At 46.6% G+C, this 25,336-nt stretch overlaps 2 protein-coding genes across 3 annotated transcripts in view; both read right to left on the reverse strand.

The window, feature by feature from the left end:
- Window positions 1-14,537, reverse strand: part of LOC142917082 (uncharacterized) — a 39,873-nt gene extending 25,336 nt beyond the window's left edge. The window contains exon 1 of the mRNA XM_076061780.1: window positions 14,502-14,537. Within this exon, the coding sequence (XP_075917895.1) occupies window positions 14,502-14,537 (36 nt within the window). The remainder of the gene's footprint in view (window positions 1-14,501) is intronic.
- On the reverse strand, window positions 14,351-24,573 carry LOC142917096 (E3 ubiquitin-protein ligase CCNB1IP1-like). 2 transcript variants are annotated; one of them, XM_076061793.1, is made up of 5 exons: window positions 24,492-24,571; window positions 21,949-22,131; window positions 17,672-18,034; window positions 16,492-16,831; window positions 14,351-15,913 (listed from the first exon to the last, which is right to left on the reverse strand). In XM_076061793.1, the coding sequence occupies exons 3-5, from the start codon at window positions 17,966-17,968 to the stop codon at window positions 15,699-15,701; spliced, it is 852 nt and encodes a 283-aa protein (XP_075917908.1). In that variant the 5' UTR covers window positions 17,969-18,034; window positions 21,949-22,131; window positions 24,492-24,571; the 3' UTR covers window positions 14,351-15,698. The 2 variants fall into 2 exon arrangements, with proteins under 2 accessions (XP_075917908.1, XP_075917909.1); XM_076061794.1 differs by having other exon boundaries at window positions 15,759-15,913; window positions 16,502-16,831; window positions 24,492-24,573.
- Between the last annotated feature and the right edge of the window lie 763 nt (window positions 24,574-25,336).

Genomic DNA, 25,336 nt, shown 5'->3' on the forward strand with positions numbered 1-25,336 from the left:
TGTTGTGGTTATTGCAAACATGATGCCTTGAATAAAGGTGTCAGTTTTTGTGCCAGTTAAAAGGGTAAAACCTATTCTTATATCTTGTTTCTGGCAAAGGAGGTCTCATAATGTTAATGCTCACCCCGAGCCCTCAATGCTCTGAGAGCGCGCTGTTTTTGAGTTGTACGCCTTTTGGCGTCTTCTGGTCCAATACCAATGGAGACTAGGCTCTAAGAAAAGCTGTCTCGGGTGTGGACCAATCAAATTCAAGGACAGTGCATATTATTATCAGAGTTGTCTTTTTTGTTTGCATTTTGACTGCTTGTGTTGTGGTTATTGCAAACATGATGCCTTGAATAAAGGTGTCAGTTTTTGTGCCAGTTAAAAGGGTAAAACCTATTCTTATATCTTGTTTCTGGCAAAGGAGGTCTCATAATGTTAATGCTCACCCCGAGCCCTCAATGCTCTGAGAGCGCGCTGTTTTTGAGTTGTACGCCTTTTGGCGTCTTCTGGTCCAACACCAATGGAGACTAGGCTCTAAGAAAAGCTGTCTCGGGTGTGGACCAATCAAATTCAAGGACAGTGCATATTATTATCAGAGTTGTCTTTTTTGTTTGCATTTTGACTGCTTGTGTTGTGGTTATTGCAAACATGATGCCTTGAATAAAGGTGTCAGTTTTTGTGCCAGTTAAAAGGGTAAAACCTATTCTTATATCTTGTTTCTGGCAAAGGAGGTCTCATAATGTTAATGCTCACCCCGAGCCCTCAATGCTCTGAGAGCGCGCTGTTTTTGAGTTGTACGCCTTTTGGCGTCTTCTGGTCCAACACCAATGGAGACTAGGCTCTAAGAAAAGCTGTCTCGGGTGTGGACCAATCAAATTCAAGGACAGTGCATATTATTATCAGAGTTGTCTTTTTTGTTTGCATTTTGACTGCTTGTGTTGTGGTTATTGCAAACATGATGCCTTGAATAAAGGTGTCAGTTTTTGTGCCAGTTAAAAGGGTAAAACCTATTCTTATATCTTGTTTCTGGCAAAGGAGGTCTCATAATGTTAATGCTCACCCCGAGCCCTCAATGCTCTGAGAGTGCGCTGTTTTTGAGTTGTACGCCTTTTGGCGTCTTCTGGTCCAACACCAATGGAGACTAGGCTCTAAGAAAAGCTGTCTCGGGTGTGGACCAATCAAATTCAAGGACAGTGCATATTATTATCAGAGTTGTCTTTTTTGTTTGCATTTTGACTGCTTGTGTTGTGGTTATTGCAAACATGATGCCTTCAATAAAGGTGTCAGTTTTTGTGCCGGTTAAAAGGGTGAAACCTATTCTTATATCTTGTTTCTGGCAAAGGAGGTCTCATAATGTTAATGCTCACCCCGAGCCCTCAATGCTCTGAGAGTGCGCTGTTTTTGAGTTGTACGCCTTTTGGCGTCTTCTGGTCCAACACCAATGGAGACTCGGCTCTAAGAAAAGCTGTCTCGGGTGTGGACCAATCAAATTCAAGGACAGTGCATATTATTATCAGAGTTGTCTTTTTTGTTTACATTTTGACTGCTTGTGTTGTGGTTATTGCAAACATGATGCCTTGAATAAAGGTGTCAGTTTTTGTGCCAGTTAAAAGGGTAAAACCTATTCTTATATCTTGTTTCTGGCAAAAGGAGGTCTCATAATGTTAATGCTCACCCCGAGCCCTCAATGCTCTGAGAGCGCGCTGTTTTTGAGTTGTACGCCTTTTGGCGTCTTCTGGTCCAACACCAATGGAGACTAGGCTCTAAGAAAAGCTGTCTCGGGTGTGGACCAATCAAATTCAAGGACAGTGCATATTATTATCAGAGTTGTCTTTTTTGTTTGCATTTTGACTGCTTGTGTTGTGGTTATTGCAAACATGATGCCTTGAATAAAGGTGTCAGTTTTTGTGCCAGTTAAAAGGGTAAAACCTATTCTTATGTCTTGTTTCTGGCAAAGGAGGTCTCATAATGTTAATGCTCACCCCGAGCCCTCAATGCTCTGAGAGTGCGCTGTTTTTGAGTTGTACACCTTTTGGCGTCTTCTGGTCCAACACCAATGGAGACTAGGCTCTAAGAAAAGCTGTCTCGGGTGTGGACCAATCAAATTCAAGGACAGTGCATTTTATTATCAGAGTTGTCTTTTTTGTTTGCATTTTGACTGCTTGTGTTGTGGTTATTGCAAACATGATGCCTTGAATAAAGGTGTCAGTTTTTGTGCCAGTTAAAAGGGTAAAACCTATTCTTATATCTTGTTTCTGGCAAAGGAGGTCTCATAATGTTAATGCTCACCCCGAGCCCTCAATGCTCTGAGAGTGCGCTGTTTTTGAGTTGTACGCCTTTTGGCGTCTTCTGGTCCAACACCAATGGAGACTAGGCTCTAAGAAAAGCTGTCTCGGGTGTGGACCAAATCAAATTCAAGGACAGTGCATATTATTATCAGAGTTGTCTTTTTTGTTTGCATTTTGACTGCTTGTGTTGTGGTTATTGCAAACATGATGCCTTGAATAAAGGTGTCAGTTTTTGTGCCAGTTAAAAGGGTAAAACCTATTCTTATATCTTGTTTCTGGCAAAGGAGGTCTCATAATGTTAATGCTCACCCCGAGCCCTCAATGCTCTGAGAGTGCGCTGTTTTTGAGTTGTACGCCTTTTGGCGTCTTCTGGTCCAACACCAATGGAGACTCGGCTCTAAGAAAAGCTGTCTCGGGTGTGGACCAATCAAATTCAAGGACAGTGCATATTATTATCAGAGTTGTCTTTTTTGTTTGCATTTTGACTGCTTGTGTTGTGGTTATTGCAAACATGATGCCTTGAATAAAGGTGTCAGTTTTTGTGCCAGTTAAAAGGGTAAAACCTATTCTTATATCTTGTTTCTGGCAAAAGGAGGTCTCATAATGTTAATGCTCACCCCGAGCCCTCAATGCTCTGAGAGCGCGCTGTTTTTGAGTTTTACGCCTTTTGGCGTCTTCTGGTCCAGCACCAATGGAGACTAGGCTCTAAGAAAAGCTGTCTCGGGTGTGGACCAATCAAATTCAAGGACAGTGCATATTATTATCAGAGTTGTCTTTTTTGTTTGCATTTTGACTGCTTGTGTTGTGGTTATTGCAAACATGATGCCTTGAATAAAGGTGTCAGTTTTTGTGCCAGTTAAAAGGGTAAAACCTATTCTTATGTCTTGTTTCTGGCAAAGGAGGTCTCATAATGTTAATGCTCACCCCGAGCCCTCAATGCTCTGAGAGTGCGCTGTTTTTGAGTTGTACGCCTTTTGGCGTCTTCTGGTCCAACACCAATGGAGACTAGGCTCTAAGAAAAGCTGTCTCGGGTGTGGACCAATCAAATTCAAGGACAGTGCATATTATTATCAGAGTTGTCTTTTTTGTTTGCATTTTGACTGCTTGTGTTGTGGTTATTGCAAACATGATGCCTTGAATAAAGGTGTCAGTTTTTGTGCCAGTTAAAAGGGTAAAACCTATTCTTATATCTTGTTTCTGGCAAAGGAGGTCTCATAATATATATATATTTTTAATGAATCAAACCCGTAAGCCAGAAACACGAAAACCAGATGTCGGTCATAAACAGGCCATATATATAAAGAAATAATAAAACTCTCAAGGCGAGGATGTAACAGCTATTGGCGAAAATCCCCAGATGAACAAGAGTTTGATGGGCCCCTTAGGAAAGGTCCCTCCGAGGTCAGAACACCAAGAGAGCAGACACGGAGACGCCAACAGGGTAAATCGTATACATATTCTTTTCCTTATTTGCCAGTAAAACAACAACAAAATTAAAAGGCAACAACAAGAATAAGATACAATTAGCGATCCTAACGCTCACTCCAGTTAACAACAGGCCACCAGACACATCAGTGAATTATTATCTAATGATTAATTCGCTATCAAATGATTTTCACCTTTAATACTTTTACTGTTAAAACAAAGCTTGGAGCAGGAATACCGAGTCACATCAAAGGTTTTTGAGAAGGAATGAGGCGAACGGGCAAACTTGCGAAAGAGTTTAAACAATATCCCAAGCGCGGGGAAGCAAGAATTACACCTTATCACAATGGGCCATCTGGAAAAGCCAGCCGGGTTTGATGAGGAGACACACCCCACCCCACACATGGCAACCAGGCAAACAAAGTTTTAAAGAAAATTGCAATATAATATTAATAATAAATACGTGTTAACCTTACACGACATTCCATTATAGAACCTTACAGAACCAAGGGATATGGATTCCAACAATCAAGAAACGGACCTCTTAAACTCAGGATGATAATTATTTTTCTTTTTAATAATTCCATCATAACAATTCGAACCTCGGTAAAACCGAGAGGTGTCGGGAGGACGTAGTTACAAACACGAGTCTTGGCGAACATGGGACCAAATGGTATTTGAGAAATATAAGTCGAAAGTATAAAGAGGTGCTCCCGACCACCTTTGTCTCTCCCGAAGAGCGCGAGAGAGGAATTTCACGCCAGGGCAAACAGATCGTTATCGCGGGCACCATCTGCCACACACGGGACTTAGTAGTGGCCCCCACCCCACCCTGCACACGGGCAGCAAAAGAGCGAGTGAGCTTTAAGTTAAACTGTCACACATTTATAAACACACAAAGTGACGAAAATGAATAAACTAAGTAAGAGCCAAGGTAACGGGGTGGATTAGGCTGGTAGAATGTGGAGTCGAAATGATATTTGCAAAGTATAGAGAGATGGGAAGATCCCGGCCACCTTTGTCTTTCCCTGCAGCACGTGATAAAATGCATACGCTCGGAAGAGCATCTTCACTTGGAAATAAATCAAATACTATGAATCACAAGCAGGATCATAACTGTGTATGATAAGATACCAACTATGATGTGAAATGTTAAACTTAAAACAAAATCTTAACCATTTCTTTGTGCGTCGAAAACGTGTACGAAAAGGGGGGGGGAACCCGCCCCTCTCTCTGTGTGGATGGAGTAGACAACCAGACGCCTTCAAGATGAATCGAAGTGTCTGTTGTCTTGATGTTTATGGCTTGAGGAAAGACCCGTGTCATAAATGACACACACACAAACATACACACTGACACACGAACCCCCCCCACCACCGACACACGAACTCCCCCACCAACATACGATCAGATCAAAGATAGCTCCGCCTCGTGAGGGGGAGCCGAGAAGGAGATAGATTTTTGGCATAAAAAGGAGCCGTTTCAGCATTGAAATCAACTCATCAGCCCTCGGGGGCAGCTCAACAGAAGAAGACTCATCTCAACTCAGCTCAACAGAAGAAGACTCATCTCAACTCATCTCAGCAGAAGACCCGCTCAACTCATCTCAGCAGAAGACCAGCCATCACCGACGCCGGAGACGCCTCTACAACTCGCCGAATTGGCGAGTGTCGCCGATTGGCGTCCCGCTGCCGCTGTTAGTGGCCAGCGCCACCACGAGCGAATCGTGAGCCTGCAATCTACAACCGCCGACGACGGAGCACCAGCGTGCCAGCTGCTCGCAGACGCACTGCGCGCATTACCTACCGTCCGCGTACAACCGCGCCACTGCGGGCGTGCTTCTAACGCCGTCTACCAGACGGTCATCGCAGCTACAACAACGTATCTACTCATTCACCAACGTCCGTCGAGTCAAAACCAACTACTGAAAGAAGAATCAACTGATACGTATGATACACTGCCCCCCACTACATGACAAACCAGACGTCTGCTTGACGCAAAGAATCGATTCCGAACATTGGCCTACTCTTTCACCACTCATACCATTCAACACACACACACACGGGTCATTAACAAAGCCTAAAACCTCAAGCCATTGAACCATCCGTGATTGTGGAAACATCGCAACGACCGAGTGAATAATCCATCGTTTTTAAGAGTGTTCATAATTTTCCTCTGTAATATTGTGCTGTGGCTGTACTTATAACCGCATAAATTACCAACTGACCCATTAACAAGGATTAATTCTTGGCACCTCACCACGGAGCGCCGCTCGCGGGGGTGAAGAGCGTGCTCAACCGGTTCCCTGTCAGGGATCTGGCCACAATTAATTAAAAGATTGGCCCGAGATAAGGATCTAAAAAGGAAACATCGCCACCCATTGAGTCGCGTTGAGAAGTCGATTAGAAATACTTGAGTCGTTCGTTAATATTTTTCTTTCTACATAATCTTGCTGGTATCCACGAATGAAATAACGAATTCAAAAGCATATTTGTGCCTCCAAGAATAATACTGGTTGGAGTGCCCTTTCAACAAGTAGCGTTGCATAATAATCAGTCATCCTATTGTTAACAGCGTGACAATAATTGCATTAAGGGCCGCGCATGATCAATGACCGAATGCTGTGTTGTGTGACAATTCAAGTAACGAAGCATTGCGGCCATCGAGTGGTGTTGATAAGGTAATTAGAAGTATTTCAGTCGAACGCTTTAAATTCATAATCGTTATGAATCAATGAACGAACATCAACGTGGTACTGTGCTGACGATTTAAAGCATAATAACTTCGCATATCAGAATGTATTAAGGATTGGATACGAATCAAAGACCAAGTGCCGTGTTGTGTAACAATTCAAGTATACGAGTTTGCATATTATAAAGTTAAGGTTTGATAGAATAGTTCGCATGTTTTTAATCTCTCTCTCAACAACCGATCGATTGCGTTACGCGTCGGGAATTAACCACAGGTGCCGCTATCGAGGTGAAACAACGCAATCGTGATGTTATCATGTTAACGCTGTGTTGAAATTCCAAATCCCGAGATTGAGTTTTCATATTATCCAAAAATTAAAGTTAGCTAGAAATAAAATTCATTAAAGCAGAAGGTTTGTGTGTGATTCTTCCTGAAATCCTGCATAATATTGTTCTGCGTATGAGATCTGAATCCTGGGGACCTATCATAAGCACACTATCACCACACATAATCCATAACACACATAATTCATAATGTTCAATCGAGAGTAATCGTATCCTTATCGATAATACGGAATTAAAGAGCAGAGTCGAATCGACTCTCTCTCATTCACGCTCACAACGCCTGCGTCACTGCATACGATTAATTGCGTTATTCCAATTCATAACACAATCCTTGTCACCGAGGCTCGACCTTATAATCCATAACGACCTGCATTATCATAACCACGCCCACTCGCATAAATTAATACGATTATCTTTCGAATCAGTAGAATTTATGCGCATAATTACACCAATTAACATAATTTCGGATAAATTATGTAAATTTCAAATTTCATTTAATTTTCATTATTTTCATCAATTTTCATAACACCTATATATACAACAATGCCCGGCCAGAAAAATTGCAACCGCAACAACCCAATGGTCTTATGAACACCCAGGTGCAATAAACGCTCATGCGCCGCCCATACGGCCTTGCATCGCAAGGCGGATGGCACGACGATTTTATGTTGACACGAGTCAGCATCCCAATGCATCAACAAGTCGTGCTTCATGACGAATGAATTAAATTTGCCCTGTCTTGGAGTTGCATTATTCGCGTGGCGACGCAACCTCAATAACGACATGTCCTCGCTCTGGTGCCGACCCCATTCGGCCAAAGTTAACCCCAGCAAATCGTCACTGGCCATTGGATCTACATGATCCAACATCGGCGCTGAGGCGGCGGGAAGTGCGGCTGACACCGTTGTGAGAGGCGCGACCTGCGCAGGCAGTGGCGGCTTACAACGGCCCGAGCCCAAAAAACACGCACATTTTTGAGCCAGCGGGAGGCAAGACAACGCATCGGCATTCGTGTGTTGTGCACCCCTACGGTAAGTGATTGAAATCGTAGTCATGAAGGACTTCGAGCCACCGAGAAAGCTGCCCGGACGGTTGTTCAACTCGCAGAGCGTACTGTAAAGCCGAATGATCAGATCGCACGGTAAAATGCTGACCATGCAGGTACGGCCTGTATTGCTGAATAAAAAAACAATGGCCAGCAGCTCACGTCTGGTCACACAGTATCTTTGTTCAGCAAGAGACAAGACTCTGCTACCATAGGCAACAACCCTTTCAATGCCATCAACTTTTTGGGACAGAACACCCCACTTCTGACACCAGTTGTAGTGTTGTAAGGACGAGCAGACTTCTTTAGGAGGCACACTCTATTTATTGTATTATTTCCTTATACAACGCTTAACACACACAGAGGGATATTCGGTCCCCTCACCCGATACCCTAGGGAGGTACAGCCTCCGGACCTGGCGGGACTCACACGTCTACCGCTAACCTCCTTGATACCTAAGGAGGTACAACCTCCTGACTTGGCGGGACTCACACGTCTACCGCTATCCTAGTCCTCCGGCTAGGACCTAGGGGAGGCTATCTGACCCACCGCTGGCCCGGTGGGTCCTGACCACTGGGTATGCCGAGCCTTAGCCCTTAGAAGGGCTGAAAGGCTGGTCCAGGGTCCTAGCTAGGCTTCAGCCCAGTCTTCTATCTTCGTGCAGGGAGAGAACTCCCCGAGGTCCGTTGGGTCACCTGTCTTATACTCCTTCGTGGCCAGGTAGAACCAATCATACATTCACACGTGGAACCGTCTGATTGGCTCGTACCAAACCCTGGCCACGATCCGTTTCACCTCGACTGACCCCAACCGTTGTACCCAGGGGTAATGCTGCACTGCCCTGGTGGCAATGCAGGTTACGCAACAGAGCGTAGTTAACACCTCTACACATACATGGAAGCCATCTAGCACTGCTAAAGTGAGGCTGCTACCTACCCATGTCTCTCCGGACCCCTTCGCCTCTCCACGTTCCAGGATAACGTTAAATGTTATCCGTGCCCCTCTCACCTTCAAACCAAGATTCATCTCTCACCGGCTTAGCCTGTCTTTACCCTCATGCCTCCACCTGAGTGACACCAGCATGGGCATCGTGTGTCCACCATTGATGTGAGCACCACCAGGGCCTCTAGACCTGCATCAGAAACTTGCCCACGACAGGCCCCCTTAATCCTAGAGAAAGAAAAATAGAGATCAACGTTTTTCAAAAGTAAAGCATTTTAGCGCAACGTGTGGTTGAGCCTTTCAGCTGCACACACTACATGAGCATTTAACACTTTTTTTCGTTGGGGGTTCTTATCAGTATCGATTTCTCATGTAATTAAGCATTAATTGAATCTAATATGAAATAATATATTTATTTGAATGTGTATGAAATGGGCTCAAGACCACTGCAACATTCACTGCAATGTTATAATTGTTGTTTTAAATTGCGGCAATTCATATAATCACGAGGTGTAACTAGTGACATCATTGTTACACCTATATCAGAGAGCCACCTTGCATTTTTCGTTTCACTTAATTTGGATTCGACCAACTCTGAGAGTGAAATATAAGTAGCACATGTCAGATGACTGACACGCATTGAACTGCTCTAATGGAGCACAGGAATGTGTTGGTTAAGTGTGACCTCTTGAAGAGATGCCAGAAGATATTCTCGTGGTGTTTCTCGTGGCATCTTTCCTAATTAAGACATCGATCTGCTGCCAGTAGGAATTTCCCTGCCTTGTGTATTGGCTTCGATATTCCAATTCGGAGCATTAGTTATGCATGCAGAAAAATAGTAAAATAAAAAATACAACTGCACATTAAACATGTGCTCAGACACATTTGGCTAATCAGGGTGGAGTCTAAGGTGAAACTGGCTGTTTCCTACTGGAAAATTGATTAAGCAACTGGACTCTTTGTTTGACTGTAACCATTTCTGCGTAAAAAAATTGCATTGTCTAAGCGTATCAGCTTTCCCTGTTCCTTGGCTGTTTCCTCTGAGTCTGGCTTTTTTGTGCCTTTGCCCAAGGCCTTGCCATCTGCATGTCTCCATCACACCCGCGTTTTGAATGAGAGCTACACTTTCCTTGCTATTGAAAAGGTCACCTGCATTATAACTTAATTTTGGTCTTGCTCTGGATCTAAATAATATAATTCCTAAGTTCTGTAACCAAGTAGGTTTGGTAAACAGGACTTATTGGCTACACAACTTCTGATGTGTTCTCTTTACATTTTGTATCTTGCTGATTGAGTATTCTGAGCCAAATTTGACGGGTCACCAAATGCTCAAATGTGGGTTTGGTGGTCCTTATCTCTGTTAGCACCTCCGAGCTAGTTGTGGAAACTCCATATTCCATTGGTGGGGCCATTCCTGTCTATAGCACCATCACAATTGAGCTTCTAGTAAGTGGAACTTGGTCAACTATGTATTTGGAGTCAAGCACTCTTATCCCCTGGCCAGTTAATGTTAAACATGATGGCATTCTGTGACACAAGATGTGTTCTTTTGATGATCAAAGCAGCCCCTTAATGCTTAGAGTTATTTGGTTTTAAAACTTTTGACTGTGACATTTTAAGCAAAGGTGTCCGACAAATAGCTAAAGTATGCCACACGATGAGTGTGGAAATTAACTGAAACATTCACAAATAAGATTGTTGTTTTGATTTAAAGCTGTCGTGACTGCAGGGATTCATATTCTTGTTTCCCTTCTGCGAGACTTTACCGGAAGAACCAAGAATATGAATCCCTGCGTTCACGAAAGCTTTAAATCAAAATGTATAAATAGTGTTATTCTTCTTGATTTGAAGCTTTCGTGACTGCAGGAATCCATACTCTTTGGTTCTTTTGGTAAAGTCATCAAGTAGTAGTTACAAAATAAAATAAATCACGTTTCGGGTGCAACACAACAAGCGACCGTCATTTTATTTTATACCTACGTGACTTTACCGAAATAACCAAAGAGTACGGTGTTATGTTGATTGCGTGCACAGTATAATAATAATACGCGAGTCTAGTGTCCTGTTTGTCAGTTAAGTTTATTTACATTAGAGCCGTGACATTGCCCCAACCATACAATCTACTGTCTTGTTTAAACAGAGTTGGCGTCGTCCCTAGTTCCCATTGCATCACGTGGCTGTTATGGTTAAATTAAGGACATTTGTTTGATCCCATGTATACGGAATTTAAGTTGTTGCATCTTCACTGGTGAGATGGAGTTGTCTTCTAATCTGAAAGTTAAAGATGTATGCTGGACTTGTTATTCTTGAAATGTTGGTATTTTTTTTTCATTTGAACGCTCAATTTTTATGAGAGGTTTATTTTTTTTCTCAATTAAGCCAACTTGCAGATGATATCCAGAATGTGAAAACTGCATGGCAATAAATTACACTTCTAATGCTGCTGTGTGTAAATAGTTATTTGTGAAGCTAGTTCATTTTAACCACAGCTTGCAATATTCACAAGCAACAAGTGATTGTGCACCACTGCCAATGCAGTATCACCAAATATTTGCTTTAGGATTTTTTATCGACCACTTCAGCCCAATTTTAAAAGTGTAGTGACGCAGTTCGGAGACAGCAGTAATTGGAGGCACTTTTATTCCACACACAATGGGTACCACACGCACCCTACGTGGGTGTACACTGTGTATATATCTCAAACAGAACCGTCTATCGTCAGCGCCACTGTCTAGCTAGAACAGTTGGCAGGCTGTCTTAGCTAGTGGCGTCCGGCGACGGCGAAGACGGCTGCGACGATGGTGGCGAGACGACAGCACGGCGAGGGAAGCCGCTTCCGGCGACAGCCCCGAGCTCTCGCCCGGGGCTCCCTCTTATCCCCCCGCCGCGGCCTGGCTCCGTCCTGGCCACGCCCCCCCTTCTGGAAGCTAAGAGCAGTTCCCAGGGCTTCCAGATGGACCCCTCCATGAACTCTGTCCTAGTGGTCTTCCCCCCATGTGTACTGTCGCCTGCTGACGTGTGTACTGCCGTACACTGTATTTATCACTTTCAGTCAGCAGACTGCGCTATTACGCTACATTTGGAATGTGCTAACCCAGCGGCCCCCAACCTTTTTGGCACCAGGGACCGGTTTCGTGGAAGACAATTTTTTTCACGGACCGGGGGAGGGGGGGGGTCATCATTGGGTCTTTTCAAAGAAGCTCTCCAGCGACGTTTGTTTATTACACATTGTGGCTACTCGGGGTTAGAGCTTGTGGGCTTACTCCTTGTGGCTACTAGGGGTTAGAGCTTGTGGGCTTACTCATTGTGGCTACTAGGGGGTTAGAGCTTGTGGGCTTACTCATTGTGGCTACTAGGGGTTAGAGCTTGTGGGCTTACTCATTGTGACTACTAGGGGTTAGAGCTTGTGGGCTTACTCATTGTGACTACTAGGGGGTTAGAGCTTGTGGGCTTACTCCTTGTGGCTACTAGGGGGTTAGAGCTTGTGGGCTTACTCATTGTGGCTACGATGGGTTAGAGCTTGTGGGCTTACTCCTTGTGGTTACTAGGGGTTAGAGCTTGTGGGCTTACTCATTGTGGCTACTAGGGGTTAGAGCTTGTGGGCTTTATACCAACACTGTGACTGAGACAAGTGCGCAGTGCGGGAAAGAGGCGCGGACGGAAGTGGTAAATAAAATAATGGGGGCGGGCCACACGCGGACTCACCGCTCACCTCCTGCTGCTGTGCGGCCCGGTTCCTAACAGGGGGTTGGGGACCCCTGTGCTAACCTACCAAGCAGGGTAGGTAAGCATTCTCATTCGTGAGATTCGATATTTCAAAGTCCGTATTTGTGGCGTCCATTGCATTAAGACGGGCAAAGTGCGTGTAATTTGGAGACGGACAAAGGCATCTCGGGGATCACAGATAGCTTGGTGGTGATGGCTATGCTGTACGTAGCCTCTAATCCAGCACCGCAGAGGCAGTGAGGGTGGCTGGACCGCACACGTTTTGCGAAAATCCCTTCCCATGGACGTCAAGGAGGTGCCACTCCCCGGTACGCCGGAAGAAGGCAGTACAGCAAAGTGCAGACTAAATATTGTAGGTCCCTTCTGTATGCGTGTATGTTGAACTTCTTTTGCACGGTACAGAGCCAATTGTGCGAATTGGAGGTATCAACACTCATTAACTTAATTTGCAGAGGACTGCAGAGCTTGGCTAATTGTTGGTGTTGGCTCACAGCCTGTATGCCTGAGGTTCCTCAGCGATGGTGAGATGCAATTTGCATTGAATGATGACGCGATATGAAACTAAACATGAGTATTATCAATAGGCGATGTTTTAGTGCGTTAAACGGTGGCTGGATCACACGCACTCAGAGGTTCTGATTTGTAATCATGTTGAAAAGCGTGTTACTAAATTTCTGCCAGTAGATGAAGGTGCTATTTTAGTCAGTATTGGCGATGTAATGTGGGTTAAAGCTTGCACACCAATTGGAGGCTTTGGAAGATACGCCTATAGAGGTGTTTCACGATAACATGCCACGTCACTTTCATGCAGTACAGAAGCAGCAGCTCGCCTGCGTTTAAGTGACTCGGTACAATGGTGAGCACAATGCTTGATAAGTAGGGACGTGCTCACCCAGCCATGGATAGAACTGCTGGAGCTTTTCTTTTGTTGGCGGCAGGCTACCTATCTGTAATACCCAATTCTGATGTGGCATTGTGCTTGCCACTCACCCCTTCATGTGCCATGCCGGCCTGTTAAGGCTATATGGGGGATCTTTGTATTTGTGGAGAGAGTGAAGAGTTTTCCATACCTGGGCAGTGTGCTCATGACCAGCTCCGGTTTGACAACAGAGGTCTCATTCCGAGTCAGTCAAGCGGCATTAACTTTCCATCAGTTGCGTAAAGCTACCTGGTCTGTCACTCCCTATGAAGCTTCGATCTTCTCGGCCAGTCATGCCCTCCCTTCTCTACGCTTGCAAAATGTAAACCCCCCTAAAGGAAAATCTTCCCTGGTTAGAAACATTTAGGCTGGCCTGCCTACAATCCATCCTAGGTTTAACCAGGCTGGATTGTGTGAGGAGCTCACAGATCTTTGAAAGATCTGGACAAAATCCCATCGGTGAGCTCCTCTGGCAGGCAAGGTTGCATTAGTTGGGTCATGTAGCCCACATGCCTAAACAGCTTTTGTTCGGCCAGATAGAGGGGGCTAAACGAGCACGGCACGAGCTAGAGAAGAGATGGAGTGATGTGGTACAAGAGGATGTGGAGCTGAGTGGACTGGTACCAGTGGTGTCTAGATCGGCCTAATTGGAGGAGGCTCGTGAATGCTGCTGATGGGCAGTTGGAGGCAGCTGCCCTCCAGCAACAACGTGCAGAGCGCCGGGTGGCTGAAGCACAGCAGGTTGGCACAGTACAGGGCACAGGTGGTGCATCGGCCATTCATTTCAGTCAGTGGACCCCTGGCACCTGGGTCTGCCCCATAACCTCCTACCAGCGGGCCTTCGACACTTCACGTGGCCTCAACATGCACATAGCCTGGCACAAGCGACGTGGTGAGGTCACCGCCACTTAGTGGCGAATGGCGGTTGTTGTGTCGACCTGCATGGGTGGTCTGTGTAATGTAAAGGAAGGGTTGTTGGTGGCCGCAAAGTCCTAAACTTTTTAATGAAAAACAAATGGAACAGGTTCCCTCCTGTGAACAGCACTTACTCCAACACAGCATCGAGAAACAACGCGCACCACGGTAACTCCCGGGTCGGCCGCAGCGAGATTCTAAACGGCACCACCCCTCTGTGCCGTCACGAGCGCCGCCACCACCGGCCTGTCCCCCATCCCCCGAACGCCAACGACGACACCCGGCAACCTACCCGCCGGAAAAAAATTCACGGTGCTCAAGCGGTAAATGTCGTGGGTTTACTCTCCAGCACGCAAAGCGGCGGGATCGAAAGCGGTCGCTCATCGGCCACGGTTTATAGCAGCAGCTGTCAGAGTCGGGATCGAACCCACGACCTCCTGTAGACCGGGCGAGGTAACATCTCATAGCCACTGTGGTGATAATGATGATGAGAGAGTGAGAGAGACGCAAGCTCCAAATATACGGCAGCAGCTGTCAGAATTGGGATCGCACCTACAACCTCCTGTAGGGCTGCACGGATTCCTCCAGTATAAACAAAAGTTTCTGATGGATGTGAAAGTGACGTAACCCTGTGAGCCCCACCCGGCACGGCCAATGGGAGACGTTTGTCACTTGAACGGAGTGCGGTCGTTTAGTTACTGCCGCTGGTGGTGATCACCAAGCGGGACGTCAAACTCCACTGTCAACGTTGTGGGTTTGCTCTCCCAGAACACAATTGGTGTGCGCTAAAGTAGTAACGAATTGAAACTAAACTCAACAAATTTTTTTTCATTTTACCAGGCGAGGACCCACCGACCTACGCAGCTATTTTCATAAGCGACCCGGCCATCACAAACGATAGCTCAATGACGCGGCGTTATCGTCGTCGTGCGTGAAAATCTCCAGCGAGCGGCTCTCCGAACACAACTGACGGGGGCGACGAGCCACGCGCTCGGACACGTGGACCCCGTGACGCTTGTGCACGACGTGGGGTTTTTTGTATTTGTTTGTCGCTGTAACGTTTTTACCCCGGTGCCCCCGACCACAAGTCTGTGGGAAAAGAGCTTCACAGCTTGTCGGATTCCTACCTCCAGCGTAAATAAATATTTCCGATTCGAATTCCGTTTGCACTCAGGAGGCAATCGACTGGCGGTAACGATGAGAGGCTCCTGCCAAGCGCCGCAGGGAGTAGGCAGATGACCTGCGGGCAGCGTTAAGACCACAGGAATCTGATGCGCGGTGAGGCCAGTGGGCGAGGTCCTTTCTGCGTCGTTTTTTTTCCCCACGAGTTTTTTTTTTGGGGAACCCCTTGCGACCGCATTGGAGGGCGGGGAGGCGGGCGCGAAGGGAAGGACTCTCGCGTTGTTACCGGGGCGAGGTCACTTCCTGGCTCCGGTCACCGCGGCTTTGGCGGGGAAGGGGAAGCGGAGGAAGCCGTCGGATTGCGGCGACCTGCCCGGGGGGCTGCCGTTGAAAAACAACGGCCTCGGCGCAAACTCCGTCTCCCCGGGGCGGCAGCGCGGAGGCGTCGTCATCATCCAGCTCCACGCGTTTCCCTCCGCGCCTTGCGACGTTCGCGGGGTCGACGTCGCTGCTACCAGGGGGGGGGGGGGGGGGGTGGGGGAAAAAATGACATTACGTACAAAACGTCACCGTATGAACCTATCCCCATTTTCCCTGCTTGGTCGGTTCCTAACAAAGTTCAAACATATCATTATCAGAGTTGTTTCTTTTCGTTTGCATTTTTGACTGCTTGTGTTGTGGTTATTGCAAACATGATCCCTTGTATAAAGGTGTCAGTTTTTGTTGTGCCAGCCAAAAGGGTAAAAACCTATTCCTATATCTTGTTACTGGCAGAGGAGGTCTCATAATATAAAGGCTTACCCCGAGCCCTCAATACTCCCTGATGGTGCGCTGTTTTTGAGTTGTACGCCTTTTGGCGTCTTCTGGTCCAACACCAGTGGAGACTAGGCTCTAAGAAAAGCCGTCTCGGGTGTGGACCAATCAAATTCAAGGACACTGCCAATATTATTATCAGAGTTGTCTCTTTTTTGTTTGCATTTTGACTGCCTGTGTTGTGGTTATTGCAAACATGATGCCTTGAATAAAGGTATCAGTTTTTGTGCCAGCTAAAAGGGTAAAAACCTATTACTAAAGTTCAAACGGCCCTACCGAATCTCACTATGAACGGCGAGGACGCCGCGCCGTTCGGAGCCTCCTCCTCCTCCGCGCGTCTCCCCTCGTCGATAGCGTAGGATCGCAGGCGGAGGCGATCGTACGAGACCTGCAGTTTCTTCTGCTCCCGGTCCCTCTCCAGCAGTTTCTCGGCAGCCTCGTTGTACCTCTTCTTGAACTTGGCCAGCTCGCTCTTGGCAAGCGAGAACTGCCGCTTCAGAGTGGCAACCTCCGTGACCTTGTTCTGGATCTCCTGCTTGAAGCGGTCCTCAGACTGCACCCTGAGCCTCTTTGATTTCGCGGCCAAGTGTTCCTGATACAGTCTCTCCTGGTGCACCTGCGAGATGGAAAATTTGATTAAACGTATTTTTAATCGGTTAAAGAGCCATACGCGCAAGGGGACTTACATGTAGAAGAATAACTCGGTTAGCGAAGCCTCTGGGAATGACGAAGCTCCAAAAAAAAATCGAAAGAATGAAAAACAAATATTCATAATTTTCAATTTAAAGCTTTTTTGACTGCAGGGATTCATGTTCTGGGTTCTTTCGGTAAAGTCACCACGTAGAATTGAGATAAAAAAATAACAGAATTTATTCTGTAATAAAAATTAAAATAATAATAACATAATAAATTCTGTTATTATTTTTATTATTTTATCTCCATTCTACGTGACTTTACCGAAAGAACCCAGCAGGAGAAAAATATTCATAAATCACGCAAATTAATTCAAGAGTGACATCTTAAACGCTGTACATGTTCTAAGTAGTGCCACCGATAATAGACGGACTAAATATTAACTGCGTCATTCCAATGGTGCTCGCTAAATAAAGAAGTGGCTCCAAGTCTTTTTGTCTCCGAGTTAGTCACTACTTATGTTTGGAGTTTGCACGTTCTCCCAGTGGCCGTGTGGATTTTCTCCAGGTCCTCTGGTTTTTCCCTCCCAATGTTTAAAAACGACATCTAACGCGTTTTAGAGTATTTGACTGCTGTAAATTTCCACGTGATGATAACAGCCGCTTGGGTTTGGCTATCATTCGTGATGGCCAGGTCGCTTCTGCAAAAAAAAGAGGTTACGTAGCTCAGTGGGACTTTATCCGCTAAAATATAAAACATTTCAGTTTGTTACTTTTTAAAAATAATTTTTATTTTTAAAAAGTCACCGATCCGTCGCCGATACCTGAAAGATCCAGAATGAAAGCGCCCGCGAACATATCTCCTGGATGACGTCCGGCCTTAGGCCCGCCAGCACCATGGACTTGTGCTCCTCGGGGGGGTTCAAGCAGACCCGCACCACGTCCAGGATGCCGCGCGGCAAGGCGCCGCACGCCGGGCAGGCGGCCGCCCCCATCTTGAACTCGCGTTCGCCGTCCTCGTCGCAAAAGAGGTGCGAGCAGGAGGTGACCCAGGCGAAGTCGCCAACAATGCGCCGGCACTTCCTCAAGTTGCACACCAGAATTTCTTCGTGCGCCGACATTTCCTCCCCGCCTGACCACTGGCCCCGGGGGGGCCGCCAGTTCTTCTGTTCCCAGTCGCCGCCGTTCTGGTTGAGGGAAACGAATCGCGGGTGAAACACGTTTTCGCATGGAGCGCACGAAATGCGTTCGCGTTTTTTTTTGCGAGCTCCTGCCGTTTACTGACCGGCTGAGAGCTCCAGAGAGAGCGCCGGGGTGCGTGCTCGTTCGTTAAGGGCGGCGAGAGATCTTGGTCAGCGTAATGACGGAAGCAAGTGAGGTAAAGTACGATGGCAAAGCAAACAGAAATCAGTTGGGAGAGCGACGGTTTTAGAGGCTAAATTGCTGAGCAGGGGGAGTGTTCTGACCTGCGGTTTGGTGAGTGGGTGGATGAGTTTGTGGGTGAGTGAGCGAACTTGTAAGTGGCTGATGGGCTGGGTGTATGCACGTTGAACTTATTTCACACCGTACAGAGCGAACCGTGCTAATCGGAGGTACGGGTAGAGGACAAGAAACTAAACACAAAGACCAGTGCAAAAGAAATTAGTTTTCAATCTAGATGATTTTAAAATGCACAGTTTCAGTGGATTCCTAATAGCGGAAGGAAAATGGTTCCAGACGGACGCAGAAGCGCATCTGAAAGTGCGCAACGCTTGCCCAAAAACCTCTGCGAGGGTGAGTGTGTTGTGACCTGCAGGGTGGTGGGGTGAGTGGATGGGTTTCTGGGTGAGTGAACTTGTCAGTGGCTGACTGGTTCAGTGAGTGTCTTGTTGTGCCTGCAGTTTGGTGAGTGGGTGGGTGAGTTAGTGGGTGAGTGAGCCTGTGAGTGGCCGACTGGCTTTAGAGTGCTGTCGTGACCTGCAATGTGGTGAGTGGGTAAGTGGATGCGTGCGTGGGTGAGTGAGTGAACTTGTCAGTGGCTGGTTGGCTCAGTGAGTGTCTTGTTGTGCTTGCAGTTTGGTGAGTGGGTGCAAGTGAATTAGTGGGTGAGTGAGCCTGTCAGTGGCTGGCTGGCTTAGCGTGCTGTCGTAACCTTCAATGTGATGAGTGGGTGGTTGGATGAGTGAGTTAGTGGGTGAGGGAGCTTGCCAGTGGCTGACTAGCTGCGCGAATGTGCTGCTGTGACCTGCAGTGTGGTGGGTGAGTGAGTTAATGGGTGAGTGAGCTTGTCAGTGGCTGACTGGCTGTGTTGAGTCCTCACCACTTGAGATTGGGACGAATTGGGGAGGCTTTCGTTCCAGAAGTCGATTGACAATGGCAGAGGATAATGACTGCATGCCACACTCAATGTGCCGTCTGTATTCATCCGTATTGTTAATGTATGAATACGCCTGTTGCTCAGGAAAGCCCCACTGAGTCTCAACTCTTCTTCAGGAGGGGTCCTGCCAAGTTTGCACAAGAGGGGGCGATGTTGCTGTGATCCCCCCACTGAGTCATTTCCAGGTAATCTGTTAGCTTTGGGATGTGGTTCTGGCAAGTACCAGTTCCACTGTGTTTGTGGGTTTAGCTATGGGAGGGAAACTCGGAGGAAACCAATGGAGATCACACACATGCCACTCTGTAGTACAGAGAGTGATCACACAAACCATTGCCGGACAGCTGGGATCACTCCGTGTACAGTGCTGTACAGTATCTAAATGTGTAGGGGCCATCCCTTTTGTGCGTACGCAAAAATCTGTCAAAACCTGACCCCGTACGCACGCGGACTTTTTAAACACCCCCCCCACCTGCCTACGTACATTCGCCTGACGCATCACCCCCCCACCCCCCCACCCCCTAGAATCCTGTAGAACGGCCGATATGTAATCCATGCAGAAACGATCAATTATTAATATTAACGTGTTTAAGCAAACAGATAGTCCACCGCCGGCTGCATTATTATCGAGGCTTCAACCCCCCCCCCCCCCATTTCCTATGCGTACATTGTGAGTAGACCCCCCCATATGCAAGCGTACGCATTTTGGGTATCCCCCTCCATGACAACGAACTAAATGGATGGCCCCGTATCGGGAAAAATCGGAGGACCCTGAGACAAATCCACGCAATCAACATGGGGAGAGAGACGCAGACTCCAAATATACAGCAGCAGGAGCAAGCGTGGTCAGGGCCTGGGCGCGAACCGACGATCTCCTGTAGGCCAGGCGAGGATGTTAACATCTAGTCACCGTGATGATAACAGGCGAGGTAGGTAACATCTCCTAGTCACCGTGATGATAACAGGCGAGGTAGTTAACATCTCCTAGTCACCTTGATGACAACAGGCGAGGTAGTTAACATCTCCTAGTCACCGTGATGATAACAGGCGAGGTAGTTAACATCTCCTAGTCACCGTGATGACAACAGGCGAGGTAGATAACATCTCCTAGTCACCATGATGATAACAGGCGAGGTAGTTAACATCTCCTAGTCACCGTGATGACAACAGGCGAGGTAGTTAACATCTCCTAGTCACCTTGATGACAACAGGCGAGGTAGTTAACATCTCCTAGTCACCGTGATGATAACAGGCGAGGTAGTTAACATCTCCTAGTCACCGTGATGACAGGCGAGGTAGTTAACATCTCCTAGTCACCGTGATGATAACAGGCGAGGTAGTTAACATCTCTTAGTCACTGTGATTATGACAGGCGAGGTAGTTAACATCTCCTAGTCACCGTGATGATAACAGGCGTGGTAGTTAACATATCTTAGTCACCGTGATGATAACGGGCGAGGTAGTTAACATCTCCTAGTCACCGTGATGACAACAGGCGAGGTAGTTAACATCTCCTAGTCACCGTGATGATGACAGGCGAGGTAGTTAACATCTCCTAGTCACCGTGATGATGACAGGCGAGGTAGTTAACATCTCCTAGTCACCGTGATGATGACAGGCGAGGTAGTTAACATCTCCTAGTCACCGTGATGATGACAGGCGAGGTAGTTAACATCTCCTAGTCACCGTGATGATAACAGGCGAGGTAGTTAACATCTCCTAGCACATTCCAAACCCTGCACAGCAATCGAATCGCTGGGGATGGAAGGGGGGGGTGTAAAACGTCGTATTTCCAAGCAAAGTAAAATGTTGTGGACCCCATGAGGCTGATGAAAGTTTCGCCCTCACGAAAGCGACGCTGGGTCGTGGCTCACAGGGCGATACCAAATAAAAAATAAAATAAATGAATTAAATCCATCGCCTCACAACTTTTTGAGGGTTTCCCGCGCTTTTTTTATTGTTTGTGTTTAGTGAGACACCACGTCTGAGGGTAACCCTCAGACGTGGTGTCTCATCACTACTATGAGGCGACTTTTACTGGTAGGAAGGAAGATTGTAAACTGAGTGTACCAGCCTGCAATAGATTAATGTGTCCGTCCGTCCGTCCCCTTTCAATACTCTAACGAAGTGAAATCTCGTGTGACTGTCATCCTTTATTTAACCACGTGAGTGACGTCATTGAGAGTCACTCTCTTGTCACTGTCATCCTTTGTTTAACCACGTGAGTGACGTCATTGAGAGCCACTCTCTTGTCACTGACATCCTTTATACTGGTAGTAGCGAAGATTGTAAACTGAGTGTACCAGCCTGCAATAGATTAATGTGTCCGTCCGTCCGTCCCCTTTCAATACTTTAACGAAGTGAAATCTCGTGCTGTTGGGGTGTAAAATCAGCAATAGACAGCGCAGAGACTTGACAAAATTCCAATGTTCCTACCAGCCCACCCTGCAGGGACCTGTTAACCCCTCCCCCCTAGCGTGTAATATTGTTTTTGTAGTTTATAAACACTCGGATTCCCGCACTTTTTATCGCTTGTTTCGTGACCTTCAAGGGGTGAGAAAAAAAATTAAGAACAAAAAACCCCCCTCAGACGTAGCAACTCCAAAGTCTTAAAAAAAAAGACGTGTAAAATTGTATTTATAATCAAACTACTCGGCAACATAAAATAACAGCCCTCTGCTTGATATGAACCCCGAAGTGTTTAATGTGAGATATAGAAAAAAATATATAGTTTTGTGTTGTTTTTACCTCACAGCAATCCACACGCTCGGTGACGTCACCCTGCAGCTGCGCTCGTGACGTCACGGTGGGGGGGATGAGGCACGCGTGACGTCACGGTGCGGGAGAGTGGTTGCGGGCGACCGTGTGACGTCACGGACCCCCCCCCGCACCCCTCCCCTTCCGCGTGACGTCACCCCTCGCGCTCGTGACCTGAACAAGGCAGTTGTTTCGATTTAAAGCTTTCGTGACTGCAAGGATTGATCTTCTTTGGTTCTTTCGGTAAAGTCACCACCACGTAGAATGAGAATAAAATAATAAATTGATAAAATAACACGATAAAATACTCACGACGTTTCGGCCACAACACAAGCGGCCTTCATCAGGTGAAGGGACAAGACTTGTTGGAGGACAGCGCTGGAGCGAACACAGCCAAGCTCAGACCGCGACCTTTAAGCTGTGTGAGAAGAAACAGAGCGCCTTAACAAAGGAATTAGCATAGAATTTAGCATTGAAATAGCTGAGTGATTAGCTAAATTCAATGCTAATTCCTTTGTCAAGGGGTGCCTCTGCGGATGTGTATGCTTTAACTTTAACATAGCCATTTCTGTGACCAGTCACAAGCTAATCACTCAGCTATTTAAATGCTAAATTATATGCTAATTTCTTTGTCAAGGCGCTTTGTTTCTTCTTACACAGCTTAAAGGTCGTGATCTGAGCGTGGCTGTGTTTGCTCCAGCGCTGTCCTCCAGACAGTCTCGTCCCTTCACCTGATGAAGGCCGCTTGTGTTGTGGCCGAAACGTCGTGAGAATTTTATTGTGTTATTTTATTTTATCAAGCCTGTGTGTGTGAGAGATTGTCAGTCTGTGTGAGTGTGAGATTGTCAGACTGTGTGTGTGTGAGATTGTCTGCCTGTGTGTGTGAGATTGTCAGTCTGTGTGAGTGTGAGATTGTCAGCCTGTGTGTGTGAGAGATTGTCAGTCTGTGTGTGTGAGAGATTGTCAGTCTGTGTGAGTGTGAGATTGTCAGTCTGTGTGTGTGTGAGATTGTCAGCCTGTGTGTGTGGGTGAGATTGTCTGCCTGTGTGTGTGTTTGAGATTGTCAGTGTGTGTGTGAGATTATCTGTCTGTGTGTGTGTGAGATTGTCAGTCTGTGTGTGTGTGTGTTAGATTGTCAGCCTGTGTGTGGGTGAGATTGTCTGCCTGTGTGTGTGTGTGTGAGATTGTCAGTGTGTGTGTGTGAGATTGTCTGCCTGTGTGTGTGTGAGATTGTCAGTCTGTGTGTGTGTGTGAGATTGTCAGCATGTGTGTGTGTGAGATTGTCAGTGTGTGTGTGAGATTGTCAGTCTGTGTGTGTGAGATTGTCTGCCTGTGTGTGTGAGATTATCAGTCTGTGTGTGTGAGATTGTCTGCCTGTGTGTGTGAGATTGTCAGTCTGTGTGTGTGAGATTATTGGTCTGTGTGTGTGAGATTGTCTGCCTGTGTGTGTGTGAGATTGTCTGCCTGTGTGTGTGTTTGAGATTGTCAGTGTGTGTGTGTGAGATTGTCAGTCTGTGTGAGTGTGAGATTGTCAGTCTATGTGTGTGTGTGAGATTGTCAGCCTGTGTGTGTGGGTGAGATTGTCTGCCTGTGTGTGTGTTTGAGATTGTCAGTGTGTGTGTGTGAGATTGTCTGCCTGTGTGTGTGTGAGATTGTCAGTCTGTGTGTGTGTGAGATTGTCAGCATGTGTGTGTGAGATTGTCAGTGTGTGTGTGTGTGAGATTGTCAGTCTGTGTGTGTGAGATTGTCTGCCTGTGTGTGTGAGATTATCAGTCTGTGTGTGTGAGATTGTCTGCCTGTGTGTGTGAGATTGTCAGTCTGTGTGTGTGAGATTATCAGTCTGTGTGTGTGTGAGATTGTCTGCCTGTGTGTGTGTGTGTGTGAGATTGTCTGCCTGTGTGTGTGAGATTGTCTGCCTGTGTGTGTGGGTGAGATTGTCTGCCTGTGTGTGTGTGAGATTGTCAGTCTGTGTGTTTGTGTGAGATTGTCTGCCTGTGTGTGTGTGAGGTTGTCAGTGTGTGTGTGTGAGATTGTCTGCCTGTGTGTGTGTGAGGTTGTCTGCCTATGTGTGTGTGAGAGATTGTCAGTGTGTGTGAGATTGTCAGCCTGTGTGAGTGTGAGATTGTCAGCCTGTGTGTGTGTGTGAGAGATTGTCAGTGTGTGTGTGTGTGAGATTGTCAGCCTGTGTGTGTGTGTGAGATTGTCAGTCTGTGTGTGTGTGAGATTGTCAGTGTGTGAGTGTGAGGTCAGTGTGTGAGTGTGAGATTGTCAGTGTGAGTGTGAGGTTGTCAGTGTGTGAGTGTGAGGTTGTCAGTGTGTGAGTGTGAGGTTGTCAGTGTGTGTGAGTGTGAGGTTGTCAGTGTGTGTGTGAGGTTGTGAGTGTGAGGTTGTCACTGTGTGTGAGGTTGTCACAGTGTGTGTGTGTGAGGTTGTCACAGTGTGAGTGTGAGGTTGTCACAGTGTGTGTGAGTGTGAGGTTGTCAGTATGTGAGTGTGTGAGGTTGTCACAGTGTGTGTGTGAGGTTGTCACTGACCCTGGTGAATCTTCGTCGTTGTCAAGGCCGCAGGCTTCACCTCCCTCACGACTCTCAAAATGGCGGCGAGCGTGGAGGGGGAGGAGCCAGAAAACTTCGCGTCACGTGGGAGGGGAGAAACTGAAACCTGATTGGCTCCAAGGCGGAGAGATTTTTATTTTTTTTACGGGAAAACTTTATTCTTTTTAACCGTACGACGGATTTACAAAACTCACCATCAACAATAAACACTCGCGTTGGCATTGGCGCGGTCTGAATAAATAAACACAAATTTTTATTGGTTATGTAAATATTTACAAAACGCGGTAATATCAGAAATCTCATCTTGAGTTACACAAAAATGACCCAAATGATATTCTGTAGTTAAGATTCTTTCCCGACTCGATCCATCAGAATCGATCTGCGGCTTAATCCTCAAATCGATTCTCTCCATTCTTTCAATGCATTAACAAACGATTCTTAGATTCTATCGTCGATTCCAGCACACCTTTAGCTGAACAGTGTCTGAATCTGATCTCCCGTTGATGCCCCCACACCTGAAGATGACTGCTTTGTGTTGAGACTGGCACGTCGAGGTTTTTTATTCATTATTTTTAATTTATTAATTTTGAAACCCCCCGTTGACTTTACCGAAAGACTCAAAGAAAATGAATTCCTGCAGTCACGACAGCTTTTAAGTCAAGATTCAAACAAACCTCTATCATGGTTATATTTGGTTGTCAGATGGCTTCTCACATTTAGTTGGCACGCGTCAAACGAGAAATTGACAAGAATGCAGCAGGGACGTGGCCAGACTCCACCGAGAGACTTGCAAGACATCCATTCTGGTCAGCACCCACGGTGGC

The sequence above is a fragment of the Petromyzon marinus genome, unplaced genomic scaffold (assembly GCF_048934315.1).
Source record: "Petromyzon marinus isolate PM22_M1 ecotype Great Lakes invasive population unplaced genomic scaffold, UKy_Petmar_22M1.pri1.0 PM_G_Scaffold_41, whole genome shotgun sequence".
Lineage (NCBI taxonomy): Eukaryota > Metazoa > Chordata > Hyperoartia > Petromyzontiformes > Petromyzontidae > Petromyzon > Petromyzon marinus.